The 22,012-nt window shown below is 49.8% G+C and overlaps 1 protein-coding gene across 13 annotated transcripts in view; it reads right to left on the bottom strand.

The window, feature by feature from the left end:
• The window catches only part of LOC126529739 (uncharacterized), a 345,564-nt gene that overhangs the window by 130,570 nt on the left and 192,982 nt on the right, over nt 1–22,012 (bottom strand). For all 13 annotated transcript variants that reach the window (XM_055069962.2, XM_055069964.2, XM_055069959.2 and 10 more), the window contains one exon: nt 18,039–18,108. In XM_055069962.2, coding sequence (XP_054925937.1) covers nt 18,039–18,108 — 70 coding nt within the window. The remainder of the gene's footprint in view (nt 1–18,038; nt 18,109–22,012) is intronic.

Raw genomic sequence — 22,012 nt, 5'->3', positions numbered from 1 at the left:
TTCTGCTTCGCCTGTCCAGGTCAGTGAGCATGCATTGCAATTGGTCCCCTTAGTTGCTAAGCAAGGCAATATGATCAGCGAATCGCAAGTTACTAAGGTGTAATCCCTTAACTGCTATCCCCAATTCTTCACAATCCAGGTCTCCCAATACCTCCTGTAAACACGCTGTGAATAGCACTGGAGAGATCGTATCTCCCTGCCTGACGCCTTTCTTTATTGGGATTTTGTTGCTTCCTTTATGGAGGACTACGCTGGCTGCGGAGCCGCTATAGATATCTTTCAGTATTTTTACATACGTCTCGTCTACACCCTGATTCCGTAATGCCTGCATGAATGCTGAGGTGTCGACGGAATCAAACGCTTTCTCTTAAATAATGAAAGCTATATATAAGGGCTGGTTATATTCCGCACATTTTTCTATCACATGACTGATAGTGTGAATATGGTCTATTATTGAGTAGCCTTTACGAAATCCTGTCTGGTCCTTTGGATGACAGAAGTCTAAGGTGTTCCTGATTCTATGTGCGATTACCTTAGTAAATACTATGTAGGCAACGGACAGCAAGCTAATCGGTTTATAATTTTTCAAGTCTTTGGAGTCTCGTTTCTTATGGAATAAGATTATGTTGGCGTTCTTCCAAGATTGCGGTACGACATATATATACTCCGCCGCTATATCAAAGCGCAGAATCCACAGTATTCAGCATGCGCAGGGGCAAAAATTGCAATTAATACGTTGGGAAGGCAATCTCCTTCCTATCGCAAAAGTCTGTCAGCAGGGCAGACGTCAGGCTGTTGTTCGCTGCCGGAAATAAGTCGGGTAGCCTGTGCCATCAAATCAATCAGGTAACCGAGAACAACAAAAACGTTTTAAAAAGCAACACAGACAAAGGTTTGTTGTTGCCTCTTGTGACTGTGTGGTTTATAATATTCCTCTTTCGTGCAAGCGTTTCTATATTGGTCAAACGGGGTGGTGCAGCAAAAACCGCATGCGTGTACACTCAACAAAGTTCAAGAACGAGCCAGTAAATTATTAGTCATTTTTCCCTGCATTGCAATTACTGCGGCTGCAAGTCGTGTCTTAAAGATGTGACCTATCTGTCAAAAGACTGATGACCGCGCACGTCTTATTTCCGCAACTTTCCACATTCATAATAGCGGCAAAGCGTGCGTAAGCCTTCCCTCTGTTTCTCTCTTTCCGAAGGAGATTTCTTTCGTATCCCATTAATTGCAATTGTCGCCCATGCGCATGCTGAATTCTGTTGATTCTGTGCTTTGATATAGCAGCGGAGTATATATATGCTGACTGAAAGAGTAAAGGCACTTGGTTGTTATTCAGCGCTGTTGTCTGTGTCTCTCGTCCTGTTGTGTAGCGCTGCTTTACTGCTCGCAATCAGCAACCAACCTAGCCGAAGTGCGCACTCCTCTGCAGTTTAGTTTCTTCTTCGCCATTCCGGCCCTGCGAATGTGCATGTCTAGCGAAGCTGCTGAAAACCACCACTACAATTGCTGACGAAGGTATGCAATGCTTTACGCCCTAATAGTAATGGTAGGATTGAGAGTAATTGAGAGATTGAGACAACCCCCCATAGCAGTGCTGCAATAGCATTAAAATCAGGTGCTAGGCTGGTAATTTCATATAAGAAAGGCTAGAGACGTCACAACTACTTCACAAGCTGGCGTCACTGCGGCAGGTGGCCCAACAGTAATGTTCACCGGGACGCGTATGCGGACAGCGCTACACTCTTAGGCAAAGTTACACCCTTTGGCTTGCCCCTTCTGCCACACAACAATAATCGTTATCTGCCTTGATGCGTTTCCTTTCTTTAACGCTGCGAGCCCGGTACTTTCCCGTAACGAACGGCACGCGCGTTATCAGCATAGAACAGTTTACACCCTTTGGAGTGCCCCTGCTGATAACGCGCGTGGCGTTCGTAACTGGAAAGTTCCGGGTTCGCAGCGTTAAAGAAAGGAAACGCATCAAGACAGATAACGATTATTGTTGTGTGGCAGAAGGGGCAAGCCAAAGGGTGTAACTTTGCCTAAGAGTGTACGTGCTTCGCACTGCTATCACGAGTGACTTATTATCAATTATGTGGTTCAGATGCTTGTTTTCAGCTTCTTTCTTTATTGAAACATACTGTGACGCAGTAGTGTAGGGGAAGAAGGCAGCAAAACTGTGACGAAACTAACGATTTCTTGGGCGAAGTTGTGCTCTCTAAAGCAGGCTACACACAAAGAGCAATGACAGCGGCGAACACAGTCGGGGACCGTCGAAAATTAGATCAGCGGCTCAAGCGCGTCGGCTTTTATACATCAGTCGTCGAAGGTTCTGGAGTAATCGCTGGGACCCGTGTGTCTTCCAGAAAGTCCTACACCACTCGCGTCACGCGATGAAATCAGATTACGCAAGGTTCAGTGAAAACAGACACAGATAGAAACATCGATAATGTTCGAGAAACTTCTGATACATGCAAGCGCGTCCTTCACTGTGCGATAAAATTTGTTAGGTGGTGAAACGCGGTCACCCGATGAAGATAAATAAGTACACATGTCAATATGATGTTCTGTTTGTTGCATGTGTGATTCCAATGAACAAAGCCAACAGCATCAGTCAATTAAGGAATAAATCACTCAGCTTCACCAGGATGTGAAGGCGCACGCCAAGATGCTCGAAACATCCACCACCTCTCCGCGCATTGACGCTCACTTGCTGCTTATGTCGGAAACCCGGTGTAGCCTGATGAAACGTCGGGAAAGGCAGAATAAATCGCAAGCTCAAGAGTCGAATCGCCCTACTCACACAAGAGGCTGCTGAATGCGCCACCACGCTATGCCGAGGAAAATTTACTATCCCTCTGCAACCATACGAGCTCACAGATGGTAGCATTCATCTACTTAAAGTAACAGCGGCAATAATGGAGCTGAGACGCCACACAGCCCAGGAAATGGGCCAGATCGCCAATAAGGTGCTTGTCTAGCAACCCCTCACTACTAGAGCTTACCGCTGTTCTGAACCAAGTATGGAGGGACGAAAGCCTTCTGGAGGCCTGGAAAATGGCGGAGGTTCGTCTCATACCGAAGCCAGGCAAACCGCCAGCCAATAAGAACCTACGACCGGTCTCCCTCACTTCGTCCATTGGAAAGCTCCTTAAGCGCATCGTTCTGACCCGGCTACCACCATTCCTGGCTACCACCACCCGACATGGCCTATACGCGGACGACGTTACAATCTGGTCATCCACAGGGTCAGTCGAGGCAATGGAGAGCAGTTTGCAAGAAGTGGCAGACGTGTTGAGAGACTCTGCTAAGTCATTCGGCTTCGACTTCGCTCTCCAAACGTAGGAGTTACTCCTGGTCTCATCTCAAAAGAAGGACAAATCCTACTCGTCCACTATCAACGTCCAACTAGAGGGACACACCATCGTTCCATCTCAGAGTGTAAAGATATGGGAATGCTCTTCCAGTCGAATCGCACCAAAATGAATATTATTCAACAACCTGAAGAGTTCAACAGTCAAAGTTACAGACATGATCCGGCGAATAACAACCAAGACAAGAGGCATGGAGGAAGCGGACACGCTTCATCTTGCCGAAGCCTTTGTCGTGTCTCGAATAACTTACGCCATTTCATACGCACTACTCAATGTGACGGAATTAAAGAAAATCAACACAATGATCAGAAATGCACATAAGCAGGCGATGAGCCTGCCGATCAGTACGTCCACAGAACGGCTACTACGACTAGGAGAGAGATGACCAAGGCTACGGAAGCGGGATGGTCCATCCTATTACGACTGGGGCTCCCTGCTCCGCTCAGCCATCCGCCGCCTCAAACTGTGAGCTTGCCCCATGCCATCCAGAGCAACGTCACCGTGCCTCCCCCAACTCGCAACATGCACCCAGTGCACCCCACACAGCAAAGGGAGGCCCGCGCCTGGGCCATACACAAGCAATTCGGCAGTCAACCCACTACAGCTTAAACGGAGGCGGTGTCTTACCCCAGACGTGCAACCACATTAGCCAGTGTAATTTTAAACAAAGAACATGGGAGAAACATTTCACTCTCCCGAAACAATCCCGCCAAGTCGAGGAAGCGGCAATAGCCGTCGCGCTCTCCCAAACAGAAGCTGAACTCATTGTGACCGACTCTCAACAACCGTGTCGCAGCTTCGCTAGCGGCAGAATTCATGCCAGTACACTCGAAAATACCAATCAAAAGCCGCCAACGACATCGGCCATGATCATCTGGGCGCCAGCTCATCACGGCATTGCTGGCAGAGGTCGCTATCCACGTGGCCCGAAATTTCAGCGCCCGAGCGGACGCCGAGGAATCCGAACCCGAGCGCATGCACCCTCTAGTTTTTTTATTTAACGATGACGTAAACTGTGCGCCGTTTTTCTGCCACCGCTTTCTCATGAAGACGGGGTCGCACAAGAGTCAAGTAATGCTTCCGAATTAACAATTGTGGCCATCCGCTGTGTTGTATGGGAAGTCAAGGTTCAAATGTTGGCGCACTTAACGTTTGATGCGAAAGCATGAAATGGCGCATTCAGTGCAATAGCCTGGGTCTGTAGTAGCGAAACGGCACCTCAATTCCCTTTGGCTGCGATGTCACTACCGTGCGCGCCTCCACGGAGCAGAGCGGGCCAAAGGAAACACCTGCTACCTCGCTGGCACGCCAGGTGTTGCGTGAGTGGGGAGAACATCACCGCAATGCCATGTCACCTTCGCTATCGGAAACCTGCGTCATCCGCGTGTTCCTTGTCCGCGCAAGCTCTGGCCAGCATTCCTCGCCTGAGTAATAGCTAGAAAGAAATTAATTAATGGAAGACACAATCATTTCGAAAGCAAAAGCGTTGGCAGTAGTCAGTTTCGAACCTGCCACCTTACGCTAAGAGATTGAGTTACTTACCCACTGGGCTAACCCAGCGGCTCCTAAATAGCAGCGCTGTGCACTCTGCTTTATGACATCATGCTACTTGGACCAAACTTTCCCTTGCCAAGCCCTACGTGACGAAGGCGGTCGGTAACGTCAAAATCACCGCCACTTATTTCAGAGCATTTTTATTAGACTTTATGTGAGTTGGGCAAGGTAGCACAACGCCAGGGATCAAAGTGCACAAGCCTAGTGCTATCCAGGAGGCGTTGGCCAACCCTCTCAACGCACTCGCTTGCGCGCGAGGAGGGACAGCTATACGGCGCTCAACTAGGCATTAACGCCTTCGCATTCACAACACAAAAGTGCAACCGACGGACCAGCCCGACCCGACACGACCAACCAAACGACCGATTAGTACAAGCTATACGAAGCATAGTAAATCTTTAGCTGTATGAAGTTGTAAACGTTCGCATACTAACTAAATTAACAAGCACGGTGACAAACACGCACAAGCAAACATGAACACATCTCACTCGATGAGCGCGGAAACTCGCTGTCAAAACGATCGAGTAATAAAGCGCGGCAGCAGCAGCGAGCGAATTTAGCTCCGTGCTGCGTCTTGCTTCAACGCCAACTAAACGTCGAAAGCACAGCGCGTACGAAACTATAAGCACTCGACACACTTTGCGCACATAGCAGATCGCTTTGAAAATGAGGCCTGCGCACTTTTTCCACATCATGGACCGCCCTCAAAATATGGGTGCCTGCGTGCGGCACCGTAAGCAGCAGCAGCAGTGTAGGACGCCACCCCCCCGTCCCTGACATTTCCCCAGTGCCTCGCCCGCGACGCAAGACGGTGCGCTTCCTCCCGGCTTTATTCCTCTGCGCGCGCGATATTGAGCCGTGAACGTCGGCTGACTCTCGCAAGCTTTCATTCGCGCATACAACATATGGCGCGCGGCGACGGTGTTATCGCCCTGAGCTGTATAGGGAACATCATGGCGACACCGACCCCGACGGTAAAATGCGACTTGAGTGTCCGTGTAATTGATAGCGCAATGAAAGCGTCGCTTTAAATGCATGCGGATGCAACGAACACATTTGTATATATGTGAAGAAGAGCGTTAGTTAAGCGGCTAATCGAATGCAGTACCTTGCAAATTTTATTGCTGCGCCTTCGTCATAAAGGAAAGTGGCTCGTGCATGTGCTCTCGGATACCTGTGGTACGCAAAGGGACAAATGTGGCCATCATTCCAAAAGCAAGTGGGCATCGGCACGATATAGCTATACATGCGATAGTGGCCTAAAGTTTACAACATAGTGCTGCTGTGCTTGGGGACCGAGGCTCGTTTCCACCATTCAGCATGTAATTCGGATTTCCTTCAAGTGACATAGCAGCAGCATCAAGCACGTCATGATACTCCGGAAGAGTTCACATGTAGAGCTTCGCACTTTAATAAACGATGATCGAAACGAAAGAAAAAATACCCATCCAGTTCGGGTTCAGAGCGCTCCGATTTCATTCCTATTCCAGTCCGGAGAAATAAAAATTTCTAACATTTCGCGAAACGGTTAAGCACAGTAAACTTCATCGGGCCCAATGCTGAAATTCTCCACATTGCTGCTCGCCGACTTGTGCGCATAACGAATGCGCAAAATCTATCAGGAGGTAAAAGAAATAGGCTTTCTGGCACATGGCAGACCAAAATACATCTATTTAAAACAATATCGGTGATATTACGGTGATATCGGTGAACAATTACGGTGATTCGATGCCATCCGTTACGCTAGAATTACCTCTAGCCTTTTGAATATAAGTGAACGACTATAAACTCGATCTATTCTTAAAACAGGCTGTCAAAATCAACGTGTGAACGGATTCATGGTGCCCGGATCAATTTCCAGAAGGGGACCGCCGCCCAGAGCACCTCTGGCCGTGTCTCCTGGCAATTCGATTACCGGCGCGCCCTTTGCATGATAGCAGCATGCAGGCCAGGCCACCGTACAACGCTGCGAGTGAATGTTTTCATCAGGACGATGTCTGGGCGCTCGTTATGCAGGGTATGACGAACCTCGAAGCGTAGATTTTCCGGAATTACCATCCTCTTACCCCAAAACAAAATATTCTTGTGGGTAGATTGTTCATGTTGCATGGGCGTGTGTATCGAGACAGGAGCTTCTGGCAAGCCAACGTGACGAGTCGGGGACCACAGAAGTACCAGAGACATCGGCGAAAAGTGTATGTCTCTGTGTTGGCGACCGTACAAACGACGGTGCTTCTCCTGCAAGGTCAGGAGGAGAGCGCGGGCAATTTCGCGTGCTTGGGCTGCCCTGGTGATTGCATCAAGGCCATACTCGCTGGTCTCTGCTGCGGTGGATGGAAGGCATGTGTCCAGCGTCAATGTGGATTCTCGAACGAACAGCTTAAGGAACGGGGAATAACCGGCAGTGTCGTGACGCGAAGAATTATATGCAAAAGCGACATAGGGTAGGGCAAGGTCCCAATCAGTATGGTCGGACAAGACATACTTTGCAAGCATGTATTTTAGGCTGCGATTCAGACGTTAAGTGAGACCATTAGTCTGTGAATGGTAAGACGTATTTAGGTTGTGCTTGGTTGAGCGGGACTGCGCTATGTCGGCGATGGCTTTAAAATGAAATGTCCGACCACGGTCAGTGAGTGGTTGGTGTGGAGCACCATGGTGCAGAATGACGTCTCTTAAAAGAAAATCGCCAATATCTGTGGCACAGCTTGCTGGAAGCGCTCCGGTGATGGCATAGCGCGTGGCGCAATCTGTTATCAGAGGTGTGTAGAGGAAAAGGGCCAAGTAAGTCCAAGCCAACGCGAAAGAACGGCTCCGAAGGAATGTCGAGCGGTTGAAGGTACCCGGCCAGGAGCTTCGATGGTGTTTTTCGGCGCTGGCATTTCTCACACGCCGCAACGTATTTCAGCACGGAGCGGGCAAGGCCTGGCCAAAAGAAGCGTCGGCGAATCCAGACGTAGGTGGGGGAGACGCCAAGGTGACCTGCCGTTCATAAACCGTGAAGTTCTTGGAGAACAGCTGACCGGAGGCGCTTAGGAATGACGAGGACTAGGGCAAGACCATCGGAGCGTACAGTGCGGCGGTATAATATACCATCCCGGAGAACAAACAGGTGAAGGGACAGATCAGAAGGCGAAGATTCCAAGCCATCAATGATGGCGCGCAAGGAGGCATCACGGCGTTGCTCGTCGGCAACGTGTAGTAGCTGAGAAACTGAGAAAACGCAAGCATCGGCATCGGAGTCAGGGTCGGCGGGTGGTGTATCGTGTTTTATAAAGACATGCACATCATGTTCAACTCGACATTACTGCGCATGCCCACTAACGATCGAACCAAAAAACATGCCCTCGAACGTTATCTTAAACGTGTTCCCTCTCCTACCCACAACGTATATATAGTTGAGCAAATAAAGCAACGCGGTTCTGTGTTGACTGACACTTGGCTCGATCGTATTCTTTACGTGAACACGAAACATGGTGTCAGAAGTGCGCCGCCACCCGTGATGGAATTCTTAAAGCCTCCTGAACCGTTACGCCTGAGTGGCGACATTGCCAAACATTGGAAGCTTTTTAAGCAAAAATTCGAGCTTTTCCTAGCAGCCTCGGTGCCAAGAGACAAGCCTCGGGATGATAGCACGAAGACTGCCCTACTGCTCAGTTTTGGAGGTGAAGATGTGTTGGAAATCTACAACAACTTCACTTTCACTGAAGACGCCGAAAGAATGGACTATGCGACCGTCATCAAGAAATTCGATGAGTACTGCGCAGCGCAGGTGAATGAAATACATGAGCGGTACCTATTTCGACGACAAGTCCAAGCAGAAGGTGAGCCCTTTGAACCATTCGCAAGGGACCTGAGGCACCTGGTGAAATCGTGCAACATTGGCCTAATGGAAAATTCAATGATCCGTGACCAAATTGTATTTGGAACGAGCGACGACAAAGTGCGCCAGAAGCTGCTAAGGGGCAAGGAATTGACTCTGGCGAAAGCTGAGCAGGTGTGCAAATCCGCCGAGTTGTCAGATGCACAAAATCAACTTTGGGCACGCGAACAGCGCCAAGTTGACCATATCCAAGCAAGGCCAAAGGAAACTGTTGCATCCCCAGTATTTAAATGCAGTAGGTGTGGTCGGGAGCACGGCTTGAGGAATTGTCCGGCGTTTGGACGCACCTGTAGACGATGCGGAGGCAAGAACCATTTTGCTGTGCAATGCAAGAGCAACAGGCAAGTGACAGAAGTCAATGCTGACGAAGACTTCACGATTCTCGTCGTATCAGTCGATACTGTCGAAACCCATCGTGACTGGGTAGCAGAAGCACTAGTCGGCAGCAAGCACATCAACTTGAAAGTGGACACCGGTGCACAAGCGAACCTTCTGCCGTATGGTATGTACCGCGCATTACAGCCCGCGGCACAAATAAGAGAAAAAAATGCAGTGCTACGCTCCTATGGGTCACAGTTGGCAAGAAGGCGACTGAAGTCGACTTCTTCCTTGTAAAGAAGGGGTGCGCTATTATTGGTCTCGAAGCACGCGAGCGCCTGGGGCTCTTCGTCAGGTCGGTTGATGCAATGACGACAAAGGGAACTAGAGAGTTCATGCAGGAATACAACGACGTCTTCACCGGCACCGGATGCCTTCAGCGGCTGCACAAAATGGTGTTGCGACAAGACGCCGTACCGACGGTCCAGATGGCTAGACGAGCACCCCTGGCGCTGCTGAAACCACTGCGGGCTGAACTCGACCGGATGCTCAAGGCAGGCATCATTGCCAAGGTGGAAGAGCCAACAGACTGGGTAAGTACGTTAGTTATCGTCAAGAAGGACGGTCAGCTGCGTATATGCATGGATCCTAGGAAAATTAATGAAGGTCTCAAGCGGGAGCGCTTACAGATGCCTCGTTGCGATGACATAGAAGCCGAGCTTGCGAGAGCACGATATTTTTCACGACTAGACTCCAAATCTGGATTTCATCAAATACCGTTACATGAAGAAACATCCAGAATCTGCACGTTTTCGACCCCGTTTGGGCGTTATCGTTTCCTCAGGCTTCCTTTCGGCATAGCGTCAGCATCCGAAGTATTTCAAAGGTACATGAACGAGATCTTTGACGGAATACCTGGTGTATGTGTGTACGTCGACGACATCCTAGTATGGGGCTCTTCAAGAAAAGAGCACGACGAAAGGCTACGAGCTGTCCTTCAGTCCGCGCGTAAGGCGGGGTTAACATTCAATGCTTCAAAATGTGAAATTAGCGTGCCAGAAATTTCTTTTCTTGGCGATGTTATTTCCGAAAACTGCATACGGCCAAGCCCTGATTCTGTCGAATCAGTTCTACATCTACCACCACCGAGGGACAAGAAAGGAGTTCATAGAATGCTAGGTGTCGTCAACTATTTCGCTAAGTTTGTACCGGCCCTCGCAGAAAAAACTAAGTTACTCCGAGACCTGATAAGAAAAGACAAGTGTTTTCGATTGGACGGATAACCATGCCACAGAATGGAACCATATCTGTGCAACTTTAAGCAGCCAGCCAGTTCTGGCTATCTTCGACCCGGTGCGTGACACTAAAATAGCTTCGGATGCATCGCAAAATGGCATCGGCTCAGCATTGCTACAGCGTTACGGGGACGCTTGGAAACCTGTTGCGTATGCTTCGCGAGTACTCACCGACACTCAAAAACGATATTCACAGATTGAGAAGGAGGCGTTGGCTGTGGTATACGGGTGCGAGAAATTTCACCATTTTGTGTATGGACGCACGGTCATTCTCGAAACAGATCACCGCCCCCTGATCAATATTTCGCAAAAGGCAATTGCTGACATGCCACCGAGACTGCAGCGCTTCTTTCTACGTTTACTAAAGTACAATTTCACACTGCATTTTGTTCCAGGAAAGCAGTTCGTGCCGCCAGACCTGCTGTCGCGTGCCTCTGTAGGAAAACCGCAAAAGGATGAAGCTGAAGACATCGAGATTCACGCCGTAGGTGTTGTATCGTCACTTGTAAGCGATGCCACGTTAGAGCGCCTATCTAAAGAAACGCGAAATGACAGCTACTTGCATAGTGTCGTCACGTACCTTCAGAAGAACCAACCTGTGCAGGGACGGCTTAAGCATTTCGAAAGTGAACTGTCAGCCGTAAGCGGGGTGCTACTAAAAGGGTGCAAGGTCGTGGTGCCAACCAGCACGCGCCAAGAAATGTTAAGAAGAATCCATGAAGGCCACATGGGACTAAATAAGTGCAAAGAACGTGCGCGTCATTTGGTTTTCTGGCCCGGTATGAACACTGATGTCGAAAATGTGATTAAAAAATGCTCAGTATGCCAGAAGCACGCGTACAAGCAACACAGCGAACCCCTTCTTATCCGCCCAGTGTCCGCGCATGCCTAGTGTAGGATTGGTGTTCACATCTTCCAGTACGCTGGAAAATCGTATCTGTGTGCGTATGATGCGTTGTCTAATTTTCCCGAGGTTGAGCAGTTGCAGGACACGTCAGCAGCCGGTGTGATTGATAAACTAAGCGCAATATTTGCTAGACACGGCATACCAAAAGAAGTGTGCACTGACAACGGACCGCAATTCTCCAGCCGCGAGTTTCTGCTCTTTTCAGAAAGATACGATTTCAAGCACGTCACTTCAAGCTTGCGGTTTCCACTCTCAAATGGCTTGGCCGAGAAAGGGGTTCAAGTGGTAAAAAGAATCCTTAAATAGACAACCGAAGGAAGAGAGGACTTCTGGCTCGGATTGCTCAGTTACAGGTCATGTCCTCTGGAAGACGGCAGATCGCCGGGTGAACTGCTATTTGGTCGACGGCTTCGAACGCCATTGCCGGATTTTGCGGAAGTACCCAGCACGTCTGTGAGGAAGCATCGACAGGCGGAACAGCCGAGACGCTCCCTGGCTCCTTTACGAAAGGACAAGTCGTACGAGTGCGCGGAGACCGATGGGATACCAAAGCCAGAGTGATGCGAGCGGAGCAACCAAGGTCCTACCGAGTAGAGACAGAAGACGGCAAAATTCTGCGTCGGAACCGGCAGCACCTTCTTGCGACAGCCGAACCTTTCAGCATGGAGTCATCCACCGGAGATTCCACGGACGACGAAAGCGACAACGACGGCATTGTAAACGAACATACGTCGTCAAACGGAGGTGCACCGGCGATATCAAATGAGACAAGTCCGTTTTTGAGGAGATCAACACGGCAAAGAAGACCACCATAGCGCCTCCAATGCGGCAGCAATTTTAAGCAATGTTCGTAACCCCTCGCAATACCTTTCGATAATATTTTCACTTTCGTGTTTATACAGAAAAGAGGATGTATCGTGTTTTATAAAGACATGCACACCATGTTCAACTCGGCATTACTGCGCATGCCCACTAACAATGGAACCAACGAACATGCCCTCGAAAGCTATCTTAAACGTGTTCCCTCTCCTACCCACAACGTATATATAGTTGAGCAAATAAAGCAACGCGGTTCTGTGTTGACTGACACTTGGCTCGATCGTATTCTTTACGTGAACAACACGAAACAGGTGGTTCGTCCGCTGGATAGCGTGATAAACAGTCTGCGTCTTGATGTAATCAGCCCGACTTGTACACTACTACATAGGAATATTCTTGCAGCCGCAGAGTCCAGCGACCAAGCCGGCCGGTAGGATCTTTGAGTGAGGAAAGCCAGCACAGCGCGTGGTAGTCCGTGATTACAGAGAAGTGCTTGCCATACAAGTACGGGCGGAATTTGGAAACCGCCCAGACTAAAGCCAGGCATTCACGATCTGTAATCGAATAGTTGCGCTCCGATGCTGTGAGGAGGCGGCTAGCGTAGGCGATAACACGATCTTGACCCTGTTGGCGCTGTGCTAAGATGGCGCCAACACCGTGACCACTGACATCGGCACGCACCTCTGTAGGGGAAGACGGATCAAAGTGGGCCAGTATAGCAGGCTTGCTGAGAATGTTGGCGAGGTGGGGAAACGGGGCAGTTTGAGCGGGGCCCCACATAAACGGCACGTCCTTCAGAAGACCAGTAAGTGGCCGGGAAATCGCTGCGAAGTCTTTAACGAAGCGTCAAGAGTAGGAGCAGAGTCCTACGAAACTTCGGACGTCTTTGACAGACTGAGGTAAAGGAAAAGACGTGACAGCGCGAAGTTTCTCCGAGTCTGGTTGAATACCGGAAGCGTCGAAGAGGTGGCCCAGCACTGTAATCTGCCGACGACCGAAGTGCCACTTCGATGACTTTAGTTGGAGCCCAGCCTCACGGAAGACATAAAGAACAGCTGATAAAGTATCAAGATGTGTCTCAAATGTAAGCGAAAATACGAGAACGTCGTCTAGGTGGCAGAGGCTTGTTGACCATTTGAACCCTTGAAGCAAACAGTCCATGATACGTTCGAACGTTGGTGGTGTGTCGCATAGACCTAATGGCATAACTTTGAATTGATATAGACCATCAGGGGTGGCGAACGCGGTCTTCTCTTGGTCCTTTTCATCGACAGATTTTTGCCAATAACCAGACCGAAGGTCCATTGATGAAATGTATTTGGCACCATGGAGACAATCGAGGGCGTCGTCAACGCGAGGCAAGCGGTAGACGTGTTGCTTGGTGATGCGGTTTAGATGACGATAATCTACGTAGAAACGCTATGTGCCATCTTTCTTTTTAACAAGCACCACGGGCGACGCCCAAATGCTCGACGAAGGTTCAAGAATGCCCTTCGCACGCATCTTGTTCACTTCATCTTGAATAACCTTAAGCTCTGAATTATAAACTCTACATGGCCGGCGATGAATAGGACTGGCATCACCATTATTCATGTGATGCTTCGAAATTGAAGTATGGTCCATTTGGCGATCATTGAGGTCCAAGATGTCGTGGTAGGAAACGGAAAAGCGACACAGAGCAGCTGCTTGTTCAGGCAATAGGTCCGCATTAATCATGGGCTGAAGTGTTGTGTCAGGGCAAATAGCATCCTGTGGTCATGGTGAAGAATCTGAGCAGGCGTCTACTGAAAACATTGTAACGTGGTCATCTCCTATAGCACGCAGCGTTGCAACCAATATGCCTCAGCGTAGAACTTCCTTTGTCAGGCCAAAACTGACGACAGGGAGGGGGTGACCGGTTATCGGTGACGGTGACGATGGAGTGGGGCACAGTAATATTGCGCATCAAAAGGACATCAGGAACAGGCGTCGCGCCATAATCGCCATCGGGCACAGGAAAAGATAATAGCCAATCAACGAAAGTCAAAACTTTAGGAGGCAGTTGGACGAAGGCGGTCGTACTAAAGTTTTTCGGCAGTGTGGCACGAATATGCGATAGTAGAGGAAGTTCGAGACAAAGGGTATCGGCAGAAAAGTCGATCAAAGCTGGATGCGCCGTAAGGAAGTCGAGTCCGAGGATTAGGTCATGGGGCAACTGGTCAGCACTGTAGAAAGAACAGGAACGTGGCGGTCGGCGATACTTATACGGGAAGTACACATTCCAGTGACGTCAACAGTGGTGCCATCGGCTACGCGTACTGCTTGCGTAGTAGCAGGCGTGAGAACCTTCCTCAGTCGATGACGCAGTTTAGAACTTATTATGGAAACCTGGGCTCCAGTATCTATTAACGCGGTCAAAGGGACACCGTCGACGTGAACGTCAAGTAAGTTCTGGTTCGCTGGGAGCGTTAATGGAGGATTTTGACACGAGTATAATCCAGCACTACCCCCAAAAGCTTCATGGTCTAGTTTTCCGTCCAGGAGGGTCCAAAGTGGTCGGTGACGAATAGCGGCGTGGCTGGGGCGACGGGGACCGACGACACTGAGGTGAGGGCGAGCGAGCAGGACTACTGTCATCGACGGATTCGTCATAGGTAGGAGGCATACGGCGAGACGAGTAACAGCGCGGGTTGGCATATGGGCGAGGAGACGGGGAAAAGGAACTCGAATACGGCGACGTCCAGGAGGTGCGGCAGTGGCGAGCGACATGGCCAATGCGAAGGCAACGAAAGCAAATGGGCTTGTCATCCGGAGTTCTCCACTCGGTAGGGCTGCGGTATCTGGGAGGGGAATACAGATCGTTGTGAGGCGTGGCTGTCGGCACTGGCCAAGCGTTAGGTCGGGAGACGGAGCAGGCAGCAGGAAAACCTAAGTTTGCAAATTCTGGCCGTACGACTGCCTGAATGAGAGATCGCTGGGGTGAGTTTGCAACGGGGAGGTCAAGTGGGCGTGGATACAACAGCGCTGGACTTGTAGCCTCGAGCTTGCGGCGAACAATACCTGTGACGTGGTCAGTTAAGGGTGGTGAAGCGGTAAGGTCGACGCGACAGGACGTCGCAACCGTGTTAGGGAGCCGGGAGAACTGTGAAATGACGCAGCGGCTTTTGGCGAGCTCAAAGCGGCGGCATTCCTTGACGATGACGTCGATGGTAGACACATTGTTGAAGAACAACAAGTTGAACACGTCGCCCGCGATCCCTTTGCGTACGTGGCGACTTTTTCAACCTCGGTCATTTTCTCGTCGACTTTCCGGCAAAGACGAGCACGTCTTGTATGTACGAGACATACGACTCAGTAGAAGAGAACTCGGGTAGCAAGCTCTTTTCAAGCAGCCAGCTGCCGACCGGTGGGATTTCCAAGGAGGTCGCTCAGCTTCTTGAAAGCCTCCCAGCTAGAGATCTCGTCCTCGTGTGTTCGGAGCCACACACGAGGTGTTCCGCCCAAGTAGAATGGGACATTTGCTAGCGTTATGGTAGGGTCCCATCGGTTGTTTCGGCTGACACGCTAATACAGGCTAAGCCAGTCCTCAAAGTCGACATTATTTTAGCCGGAGAACATGCCGGGACTGTGGGGATTGGTAACCGTAGAGTACGTTGTTGTCGGGGCCACAGGAGTAGAAGCAGACGAGGTGTCGGCACCGGCAACCATGGCGGAAAGGAGGATGGTGCGGCCGCTGCGGAGCTCCGTGGCGGGACGGGGAATGGCCACCAAAACTCTCCACCAAAATGTTACGCGAACGAAGCATTAAAAACTAGAGACCTTCATAAAGTATATTTACGAAGGATAACTCCAGCCCTGATGATGATAATATAGAAGCTTCAATTAATGCTGCAGCCCTGGCCAGTTAAGCGGACAGCTCGAGAGCCAGAGAGCATTCATCGTCTTCGTCGGGGCGCCCGCTTGGATTCTCCACAGGAAACACGCAACATGCATGTACCAATAAGAATACTTCAAATTCAGAACTCATCGTCCCTTGGCCAGCCCTTCCAGAGTCAGTTCAGTATAGGGGAAAGGGTGCGATATCCTGTGAAACAAGGGCCTATGTGCGTAGCATGGGGCGAAAGTTCTGGAATCACAAACAAAAGCATGATGGTTTCTGCCGGTGCCGGCTCATCGTGGTCTGCGTGGCCGAGCTGCTAGCGCACGTGATGAAAGCATCTCTGGTGTCTGGTGGTCTGAGAGGAACAACCGGAGCAGCGCCTTGTGAACCGTGTGAAACTGAAAAATGTGGTCAAACCCGTAGTCATTGAACTTCCTAAGTCTACCACAACAACGAGCACCTTTATTTCGACCTGTGCGCAGTTGCAGATGCAGATGCATTGGACGAGCTTCTGCACACTGCAGTTCACTTTTCTTTTCAAGTGCCAGCGTCAGAATATATCTACCAAATGCCAGAAAAAAGTATTCGACGTGAAAATTTGGATCTCTACATCATGTTTCATCATCTTGATGACAACGGAAAAACGAAACTTCCGTTTGCTACCACAAATTTTAAAACGCGAGACCTTTGGACAGTCAATTAGACAGTCAACATGACGAATCACGGTGGCCGTGCAGCCGCCATGCGTGTCGCGAATGAAGCCCCAGCTTATCGATCTCTTCAGTTTCGATAATCGCCCTTGTAAGCTGATTCTTTCTTTGGCCAACAATTCTGTAGGCGTCAATCGACGAATGACAGCCTCATGTCTTACAATGCACCACAAAGGAAACCACCATCCAAGCTTTTTGGCAGCTCGGTTTAACGCAAGCAAGGCATACACCTTTTGACAGCTTGAGAACGGATAGCCGACTGGCTTTATTCAAAAGTAAAGGCAGGTTTTCCGAGTGGCTGTGGTGGCACCTCTGTCGGGCAGGCGCGTTCGTTCCAAGAAAGAGCAGGGAGCAATGATTCCTACGGCGGGGGCAACGGAGCAACGGATGGTTGCTACACATTCTAAAAGCTTTCGCCCAACCGACTGTTCATGCAATGGCCGGTTTGTCCTATCTAGTTAAGTAGCTGACTTTTGGAGCTAGGAGCTCTTCGCACCATCAATGCAAAAATATATTTCTGCAATGTCTCCAAGGGTTACATCATTTAGATCGCTCTTGGCGTTTATGGCATGCACCTCATTTTCAATATTACCATGGTAGCGCTGTAGCTTTGCAGAGGTAGCGATCGATGACACTAGAAGTGTAATATTACATTTAACTAGATGCTGACCTAGTAAGTTGATGCCGCCAATTCTCAGTGCTAGAGATAGTGCTAACAAACGTGAAGCTTGACCTATTTTAGGTTGATCCCCCAAAAAGCAGCCTGAATGGGGACATGGAAAATCAGCCGCAACGTGTCAGTCGCTATACTTTCTCCTAGTGGAAAAAAAGGTCACACGTTCAAACCCTCTCTGTAGTGGCCGTGTTCCGATACAGGCTCTCGAGTACTTTGAGTTATGGTACTTCTAAGGAGCTCCAAGTTGCCAAACTTACTAAAAAGTCTTCCCCTCGCTTCTCTTAGCCTGTAGCGTTCTTTGGGAAAGTCAAAGCACCTAACCTAACTTTAGGAAAAAAGGACAAGCACAGTTCAGTGTGAGTCCAGTAAATATAACACTTCCTGCCGCCTTTCGCCAAGATGGGAGATTACTTTGCCGTTTAGGTAGAAAGGCTGCAAAGAAAATGTGAACGTGGTTCCTGCTACAGTTCTGTCAAATACTTTCAGTTTTTCGCAGAACTTCCTCAACAGACGTTTGCAGCAGGCCTGCATGTTAATATTTAGTTTCATTCTCACGTTATGAGGCGGAGCATCCCAATAGAAAAAAAGAGAGCATTAGCGAGAACTAGAGAAGCACAAGAACTAGCGACAGTAGGCAACTTACCTGAAGGCATCTCGACAATCTTCGAAGTTAGGGTGAGGCAGTCCTCGGATTGACTGCAGACAGGCGTCACCTAAATAAGGCAACAAAAGCCAGTTACTCAACAAAAGCGGCAAAAACTGCCGGTGTGCATATGTTCCTCACTTTTGAACGTTCCGCAATAATTATATTAGCAACTTTAAATGTTCGAGAAGAGAACGAGAGAGAGAAACAGAAGACAGGAAAAGCAGGGAGGTTAACTAGACGCGCGTCCTGTTTGCTACCCTGCACTGGGGGAAGGGGGTACGGGGATGAATAGAGAGAGAGAGAGAGTACAGTTTCGCGCACAGTGGAAGGTTCGCACCGAGTCTACACACGGTTCCCAAGACCTGTCGACTTGAGGTTTTTCAAGAGTACTTTCGTGGCTTTCTGTGCCATCGAAGCGTACGGCTACGGTTCAAGGACCTTCATTACGGAAAATGGCTTAGAATTCAGCTGATTTAGCCTGAAAGGCTTGCGCTGTCAGTGGTTTGTTTCTTGACATTTGTTTGTGGGCTGTCATTCGCAAAAGTCCGAGAAATAACTTTTTCAAGAATGTAGGACAAGGTTTGAAGAACTTTAGTGAAAGAATGGTGCGGCAATATAGCCCGCATATACCGCGTGTCATATACCTCAATATATAGAGGGAAATTTTCACTTACGGACAACTCCGCCGACTCCGACACGGGTTTTTCTTCGACACGGGGCCATTAACGCTGTCGCATTAATACACTTGTCGCAGTTGATCGCTTGCTACATGACGTGATGTGCAACTGTCACCCGAGCCGTGGAATGCGAAATAGACCAGTAAGGCGAGAATTCATCGCGTTGTTTGTAGCCTTAACCGCAACTTTCCTACAAGGAATCATGAAGCATGGCACTGGTTGGCAAGTAGCGGCTGTGCCCTACATTTACAGCAACACCCAAGACCGTCAAGCGGATTGCGGGAAACGGACGCCGAGAAAGTACACCATGTGCCATTCTCGGAGCCCAATGTCTTTTCTAAGGATTATGAAGCCGATTAGCATTCTTTCACAATTTTCCCACTTTGAGCTTTGTACTATGTTCTAGCATCTTTACTCGGCGCTCTTACTCAAAAAAAAGAGATAGATTTGAAATACTTCGGTACTTGTCGATATCGAACCTGTGATCCGAGCACAGCAGCACGATGCTGTATCTGTTCGCTCACGGTCTTGGCAACAAGGGGGTAATTCTCAGTGTTAGCAGACGCCGAAGCGTCAACAATGCGATTTCGGCGGCCACGCAAAAGCAGGAAGGCTTTGCGCAAGCCACAAGATGGCTCAGTGTGTCCAGAGGGAATCGCGAGAGAGTATGTACATAGCTCATATTTCACGCCTTTCGGTGCCTGCTCTTTTAGTCCTCTCTATTGATCATAAAGTACTATTTCTGAACAGGCGCCTGCAAGTTCTTTCATCAATTCATTATTTCCCGCCGGTAAGTCGCCCGTCTTTCGGTATTTCATAAAATTTTCCATCACAGCACACTTCATGACGACTTCATACTGCGGCCTCAGTACTGTTCAAACCGCGACGATCACAGTAGTGGGGTAGGAATTGATTCATCTCGCACCAAGTCTTTCTTTCAGACCTTCGTCCTCCGTACGTCTCAGAAATGGAACCATCTTCCCTCAAGCGTCGTTTCCATCACGGATAACAAACGTTTTCGCGAAACATTAGCTAACAATGTATAATCAGGAGACTCAATACGTTACCAGAATTCACTGCACGTGTTTATTTGTTCGCTTGTTTTGCACTCCCCTCGTTAATTCATTATGGCCCAGAGCGCATTGTAAATCAATAAATTGTACTGGAGTAGAACGACTAGCAGGCACTGCTTCGAGAAAGACGACGACAACGAGTGGTATGAAGTCTTGTGCCCGTATTGCCGAAGCCCTGTGTCCTATCGCTGCTGTGCTCTGCTATCTGAGCGTTTTAATAATTGAACTATAACGCCTCTTGACATTTGGTGGACGTGCTGGGCCCTTCCCAAACCTGGAACTCCGCAGCCGGACGCTCCCTACCGTTTCTGCCATGCCTCAGGACGCCGCGCAGCCCGATCCTCCCCTGGCATCGCCTGTCGTCTGCTCCGGTGCTCTACGCCAACGAGATCCTCCGGTCTTCAGCGGCAACGACGACCATGACGTGGAGGATTGGCTGTCGTCATACGATCGCGTGAGTGCGCATAACAAATGGGATGACAAAGCTAAACTGACTAACGTCATCTTCTATCTTTCTGGAGTCGCTAATCTCTGGTTCCGGAATCACGAATCCAACATCTCCACCTGGATAGCATTTACCCATTCTTTCAAAGAAGTCTTCGGTCGCCCTGCTGTGCGCAAGCTTCGCGCAGAACAACGCTTGCGTAGTCGCGCTCAGCAAACGGGTGGCAACTTCACAACCTACATTGAGGACGTAGTTGACCTTTGCCGGCGCATTAATCCCGCCATGCCCGACTCTGAAAAGATCAAGAATGTCATGAAGGGCATAGAGGATGACGCCTTCCAAATGCTCTTGGCGAAAAATCCTCAAACGATTGACGATGTCATTACACTGTGCCAGAGCTACGATGAGCTCCGCAAACAACGCCTTCCTACGCGCCGAGCTGCCGCGCCCGACGACACGATTTCGGCTTTAACTGGAACTTCCAGTGCTGCTCCCGCCCACTCTTCGTTCCTCGACCAAATCAAGCAATTCGTTCGCGTAGAAGTCGCGCGCCAACTGTCACTGCTGCCTGCTACCCAGTCGTCTGAGTCCTCTTTGTCCCCGGAACTCCGACGCGTCATACACGAACAAGTCAGCGACGCACTACCTCTCGCTAATCAGCCACCCTCAGCGCCAGTTCCGCTCACGTACGCTGCCGTCGTTGCCAGGCCAAGACCACCGCCTGAAGTTGCGCATTACACCCCCACAAGCGGCTTCTACGCCTCGACTTCTCCGGCCGCGAACTACTTGCCCAGAAGTGGCTTCTTCGCGCCTCCGCAGCCCCTACGCCCAGCTCACAACTGCGCACCGCTACCTAGGCCACCTGTTAATAAACCGTGGCGTACTCAAGACAACCGGCCGATCTGCTACGCCTGTGGCTATGCTGGCCAAGTGGCACGGTTCTGCCGCCGGCGGGGTTGGCATCCTCCCGATACTGCGAGATTTCAAGGGAATACTACTGACTCCCAATCCCGCTATTCGCCACCAGTTCCGCACTTCGCTCCTTCATCTCCTGTTCCCTGAAGCTTCAACACTCGTCGGTCTCCATCTCCCCGTCGACGTTCCCTCTCCCCCATCGTCCACCACCCTCCAGCTGGAGCAAAACTAAAAGGCGCAGTTCGGGAGGCAAGAACTGCGATCTGTTCGAACTGCTCAAGCCCTCATTTATTTCCTACGAACGTCATTGAAGATTTTGCCAAAGGTATCGCCGTTCACGTGCTTGTCGACACGGGTGCCGCAGTGCACGTGATTGCCGACCAGCTTCGCCGTACGCTCCGAAAAGTCGCGACGCCGTTTTCTGTCATTTCGCTACGCACAGCAAGCGCTGAGCCAATTGAGCCCTTAGGAACATGTACCGTCCGTGTCGCCATACAAGACAGTTTACACCACATTGAGTTTGTTGTTCTTCCCCGCTGCTCTCATGCCATCATTCTAGGATGGGACTTCCTCTCATCTCATCACGCTGTTATTGATTGTGCCCGTGCAGAACTTGCGCTGACTCCATTTTGCGACAGTCCCGAAGATTTGCCTCCACCTTCTGCTCGAGTGTTCGTCGCCACCGACGCTGATATCCCTCCTTTCTTTTCCGCCCTTATACCCGTTTCCTGTGCTGCTTTCTACGATTCCACAGTTCTTTTCACGCCATCTCAACTTGCTGCATGCCGTCATCTCTTCTTGCTTCCCTGTGCCCTCCATCCCTTTCGCCAGGGCTCCAGCGCACTTTACGTTTCGAATCCG

This window comes from Dermacentor andersoni, chromosome 9 (genome assembly GCF_023375885.2).
Source record: "Dermacentor andersoni chromosome 9, qqDerAnde1_hic_scaffold, whole genome shotgun sequence".
Lineage (NCBI taxonomy): Eukaryota > Metazoa > Arthropoda > Arachnida > Ixodida > Ixodidae > Dermacentor > Dermacentor andersoni.
This window is presented reverse-complemented; position numbering and strand designations above follow the sequence as displayed.